This window comes from Ailuropoda melanoleuca, chromosome X (genome assembly GCF_002007445.2).
Source record: "Ailuropoda melanoleuca isolate Jingjing chromosome X, ASM200744v2, whole genome shotgun sequence".
In the NCBI taxonomy this organism is placed as follows: Eukaryota; Metazoa; Chordata; class Mammalia; order Carnivora; family Ursidae; genus Ailuropoda; species Ailuropoda melanoleuca.
In genome coordinates, this window is record NC_048238.1 from 25,269,328 (window position 1) to 25,275,327 (window position 6,000).

At 37.6% G+C, this 6,000-nt stretch overlaps 1 protein-coding gene across 2 annotated transcripts in view; it reads left to right on the forward strand.

Moving 5' to 3' along the window:
• Positions 1-3,871, forward strand: part of IL1RAPL1 (interleukin 1 receptor accessory protein like 1) — a 1,333,324-nt gene extending 1,329,453 nt beyond the window's left edge. For both annotated transcript variants that reach the window (XM_034649157.1, XM_019797284.2), the window contains 2 exons: positions 1,756-1,926; positions 2,373-3,871. In XM_034649157.1, the coding sequence (XP_034505048.1) occupies positions 1,756-1,926; positions 2,373-3,091 (890 nt within the window). In that variant the 3' untranslated portion in view covers positions 3,092-3,871. The remainder of the gene's footprint in view (positions 1-1,755; positions 1,927-2,372) is intronic.
• The last annotated feature ends 2,129 nt before the right edge of the window (positions 3,872-6,000 follow it).

Consider the following 6,000-nt stretch of genomic DNA (forward strand, 5'->3'; position numbering starts at 1 on the left):
CTGGTATTACATACTAGCTTTATTATGTACTATTTTTTATGATTTCTTACTCAACTAAAGTGTTTACATCAATAAAATGGTACCACTATAGACTGCTGGCATGTGTGCGTGACCTGCTGTAACAGATGTTAACTATTGTTTTTGGTGACAATTGAATTTTATTTATAATATGTACAACTATTTCCTGGTTGAAGAATAAGGAAAATAACAAATATCAGAGTATGGCATGTTTGGGATGATTGCTATTTTTCTAAACCTTTTTTTTTTTTTTAAGCTGAAACCTGTTTGGTTTTTTTTTAAAATCCTTATACCTAAAGGTTTTCTTTCAGACATCCCACAGCAGAGTTGTTAGTTTCTTTTTTTTTTTAGACTTGAGTTTGAATTTTTTTCCTTTTTTTTTGAGTTGTTACTTTCATATATACCTGTGTTAACTTCAGATACAGTTAATAGTTTTCTGAGTTTGCCCTAACAAGTTTTAATTATAGAATAACTCCTAGGTGGATTGGGACTATCAAACTACTGAAATGAACACCCCCATATGGATCTCCAAAAGTGAGCTGTAGTGTCCCCGAAGTCAAAAGGAGTGCCCCAAAGCCACCCAGAGCAACAGTTAAGGATATCCCTCCATCTTTGGTGTTTTATAACCCTAAAGTTTTAAATTTTCCATGCCAAATACAAAGCTGATTTTGTTCTGAAATTTAGGGATGTTTCAGTCCAACTTGATCTGATAATTGAGTAATACACTGACAATCATCAGGGAAGTACAAAAGAGAGCTAAGGATATTGATATTTGGTAAACTCAGTATATTGGTAGTATTTAGATTTGAGGTGACTTATGAGTCCTGGTATCACTTTCTGAAAAGGCAATGGATGAATGAGAGACTATCCAGAAGATACATGACTTATTTTCATTAGAAACAACAAATAGGAAATTTGGGATGTTTAATGTTAAAGAAATTAAGGTAAAGATAATGCATGATAGTAGTCATTAAATATTTAAAGAGTTTCCATGTAAGAAGGGGAAACGAATGAGGACAGAAACAGATTTTAGATAAAGCTTCATTCATTTATTTTGTAATTTTTTATTCTCATGGTTGAACTGATAAACATGATAAAAAATATTTGGCAGTATTTTATGTGTGACATAAATGGAGACCAGCAAAACAATATGGTTTTCTAAAATAATTCAGTGGAATAATTAAGTCCCCAAATCCAAGAACAGGCTCCCAGTAGAAAAGTAATTATTTCATGCTTGATTTTATTTTCTCTCCTACAGAAAATCAGTACAGTGCCCACAATCAAAATATCATTCCTCCATGGTCAAGCCAGATGCAGTTTTCTTTTTTTTTTCAACAGAGTAAAACGGCCAAAGGCAAGATTAGCTGAATGTACAATTATTTAGTCAGAGCGTACTATCCAATCAAGTGCCTTTTATAAGCAGTCAAGATTCTCCATGACCTAGGCATCAAAAATGTTGAAAGTTAACATTCCATTGCCTTTTTTGTTAATTTTCTTACTACTGTCGTCACAACAACAAAAACTACAAATAAAAATGTGACCCTTTATACCTCCAAATTAGTTCCAGAATATTTGACATCGTTGAATTCTTAACGAAAATTAGTAAAGCCTTCTTTCTTTGGTCTCCCCAAAGGAGGGCATTTAGAGATGTTTTTGGAAAGAGTTGAATGTTTTCATGTCTTAATGTTTTCTTTAGAGAGCAATGACTTCAGCTTTACTCTGTAATCTTTTTGACAGACAATAAAGATTATGATGCATACTTATCGTACACCAAAGTGGATCCTGACCAGTGGAATCAAGAGACTGGAGAAGAAGAACGCTTTGCTCTTGAAATCCTACCTGACATGCTTGAAAAGCATTATGGATATAAGTTGTTCATACCAGATAGAGATTTAATTCCAACTGGAAGTAAGTTAATGTTTTCATTTGAGAGTGTGCATGTTCTTTGTCTGTGTGTCATCATTATTTTTAGGCAGAATTTTAACTTGTGGTTCTCTACATCAAAAATGGTATCTATCAGTGTCTCAAGAAAGAAATGTCATTACGTGTTCGTACGAAACTTAATTTTTGATGCCCCTGAGAAGGTAGTTCCATTATTCTGTAAAGCAGCTCCTTTTATGAGTCTTGACATTTGACAAAACAAACGGGAGATTTGTACCTGGGAAAAATATTTCTAACATTGAGAAAATACAAAGCCTGTAGTCTATTCGGTGTGGTCATTGGCTGTCTTCATCTTCTGAGGTATGACCTAGCGAGCAACAATTCTCATGCGATGTGTGAAAGAGAAGCTACTGGGGCTTTCTGGAGCAGATGCTTGATCCGGTCATTCTGATAAACTCTTTTCTCTTTTGTAGCATACATTGAAGATGTGGCGAGGTGTGTAGATCAAAGCAAGAGACTGATTATTGTCATGACCCCAAATTATGTAGTCAGAAGGGGCTGGAGCATCTTTGAGCTGGAGACCAGACTTCGAAACATGCTGGTCACTGGAGAAATTAAAGTGATACTGATCGAATGCAGTGAACTCCGAGGCATTATGAACTACCAGGAGGTGGAAGCCCTCAAACACACCATCAAGCTCCTGACGGTTATTAAATGGCACGGACCAAAATGCAACAAGTTGAACTCTAAGTTCTGGAAACGTTTACAATATGAAATGCCTTTTAAGAGGATAGAACCCATTACGCACGAGCAGGCTTTAGATGTTAGTGAGCAGGGGCCTTTTGGGGAGCTGCAGACTGTCTCAGCCATCTCCATGGCCGCGGCCACCTCCACAGCTCTAGCCACTGCCCATCCAGATCTCCGTTCCACCTTTCACAACACGTACCATTCACAAATGCGTCAGAAACACTACTACCGAAGCTACGAGTACGACGTACCTCCTACCGGCACCCTGCCTCTTACCTCCATAGGAAATCAGCATACCTATTGTAACATCCCTATGACACTCATCAACGGGCAGCGGCCACAGACAAAATCGAGCAGGGAGCAGAATCCAGACGAGGCCCACACAAACAGTGCCATCCTGCCGCTGTTGCCAAGGGAGACCAGTATATCCAGTGTGATTTGGTGACAGAAAAGCAAGGGACATCCCGTCCCTGGGAGCTTGAGTGGAGTGTGCAGTCCAGTGCCTGGAACTAAATCCTCGACTGCTGCTGTTAAAAACATGCATTACAATCTCTAGAACACGAGGAAAAACAGGGTCTTGTACATATGTTTTTGGCAATTTCTTTGTAGCATCAGTGTCTTCCTGTTTTACCATGTCTCCTACCATTACATTTTTTGACTTTGTTTTATATGTCATTGGAATTTGTAAATTTACATTTTTTTAAAGAAGAGACTTATGTATAGATAGAAAACCCTTTTTTGCTTCATTAGTTTAGTTTTAGAATGGGTTTTATTTTCTTTTCTTGATTTTGTTTTGCTTTTAACATTTCCTTGGGGTGCTTGGACAAATCTATCCGATGGGACAAGGAGCACCGGATCCTCTCTTGGGCTCTGCCTGGGATCAGCAGGGCCACGTGGGCCTTCAGAGAGCAGTGCGACGAATGCCAGCATTGCCATTTGGGAGAGAAAAAAAAAAAAGATGAGAAGAACACTTGTTCGTAGGAGGGCCCCGCCAAACAGAGCCCTGAATCTCTTCCTTGTCCCACCTCATTCCCCACCTCTACCCTTCTAATGGCGGCATGATGTGTAAACTCTGAGGAGGGGTGGGGGTGGGTCTGTCTTAACATTTAATTCACTGCTCGTCAGAATACACTCCAGACCCAGAAGTGTGCTAGTCACTTGACAGTGACCACTACAGAATGCTAAGAAGAGAAGGTCGAGGGCATGAAAATGGGGGAGAGTGTTGTTTCTGTTTTTTAAATGAGTTGATGTACCCTTATATAAATATATATATATATATATATAACACACACACACAACAAAACAAAAGAAACAAAAAACAAAAAAACACACACAAAAAAAACCACAAAAAAAACCACAAAAAAAAATCAAACCCTATATTTGATCACTTCCTGGAAAGGCATGAATGTGTTTGTGGCTGTTTTTGTTTAATATTCTACTTCCTCTTTTCCCTCTATAATTTTTCTGCAAATGAGATTATGTGCAAATGCCAGGCAAGTTAACTCAAGAGGGTGAATCAACACAAGTCGAAATGAAATTTACATTGAAGGCTTCCAAACCAAAGGGAAGGACAGGATGTGTCATCAAATATGTTTTGTCACCTTGTATTATACGAATTGTTATTTTCTAAAGAGTCAGAACAAATCTGTGAAACTTACTATGGGATCCCCTTGTATTTAAATGTTAATTCACTGTATTTAATTTTCAACGCTACATTCAGAATCAAGTGTTCGGTTTCCGTTTGTGAATATAAGCAACACTTATTAATATCGAAGTGTTTATATAAGAACTCAGGAGGTCAAACATATGAGTACCAACAGAAATCACTATTTTCAAAATAAACATTATTTACACAAAGTAGTTTTTAAATTAGATGAGAAAGTGTTTAAAATAATTTTACTGTATAAATAATTCGTTTTATTTTAACTGTGTAATTCTATCTTTCAGAAACAGAAAGCTGATGCTCCCAGGAAATTCATCCCTTACCATTTAGCGTTATGTTTGAAATCAATGGCATAAGCAGCTAATACATATTCATGTTGAAGATGATGCAAAATCAGTCATCAAGGAACTTGCAAAGGGTGGAATTGTTAAAGGGAAATATTACCTACGTAGCTTTTAGTTAAAAAAAAAAATCAATGTGATGAAAACACTGATATAGAACTTATACATTCCTGTAGTGATTCCTAGTAGGAACTTCCATGCCAGTCATCGCCTGTGGGCTCGTGTCGTGACTATTGTGTGTTCAGTTTATTCCTGCCACCGTATAATGAGAAAACAATTCTACAGTTTGGGTCACAATGCTAAAGGTGTGAGTTGGCCACACACACACACACACACACACAAAAGTGTAAACTTCAAAAGAGTTCATTTGGGAGGGTAAGATTGTATTGCAAATGTACAAGAGAAGCATAAGAAATTTGCAACAATGCAAAAGTCTTAGTATTTGTGTGACAAGGTAAAGGAGCCTTGGGATGTGCAGTGGTTTTTATTTGCTTAAAAAATGTTTATTTCCCTGACAAGTCACCTGGGGTCCTTCTCTACAATCTGTTCTTTATTCCCACGCTCCCCCCGGACCTGTGTCACATTTTCACAAACCAGAACTGAAGCTGCAAGGCCACATAAACTTTGTCAGCTTTGCACATTGGGTTATTTTCAGAATCCAAGAAGGCCATTGTTTACTTTGTACTATGGACACCTGTCAGGGACTGGTGGCAGTGAACCTCACTGGACTGGATTCCAGACTCCCCCAGTGCTCAGAAAAGTGTAAACATGGCAATGGCCTGGTTTATTTCTTTGGATTGTTTTTTAAAAAAAATTTTAAGTGCACGGTGGAAGTGTGTAGAGGAAGTAATCAGACCACAGTCATATTTTAGGCATATCCATAGGTGTTAATTTAGCTACATTGGGAGTACATTATTTTTTCTATTTCTAGTGTAGATTTAAGCACTTTGAATAGCATGATTCAGGGACTGATGGGTAATAGTTGATATTCTCACAACTTAAGAACTTTTTTTTCCTCTAATGCTTTGTCATATTTTTTTTTAAAAGGAAATAAACGGAGAAGAAGCTATCTATGGCTTTTGAAACATTCCTCCCAAGTATTCCTCTATCCGCTCCATGTGAGAACAAATGCAGGGAACTGTCATGTGTTCACGTGCTCTATGTTTAATAAAAGTTATGTTAGAACTCACAATAAAAAGAGAAAAAATGTATTTTCCCTAGTGCTTAGGTTTCATCCTTCTCTTTTTTCGGTGGGGGCTGTGGGGGATGAGAACATTATAGCTGTAGAAACACAGTTGGAAATGTGAATACGTTAGGCTGAGGGAGAGAATGGGCTTCCAGACTTGGACA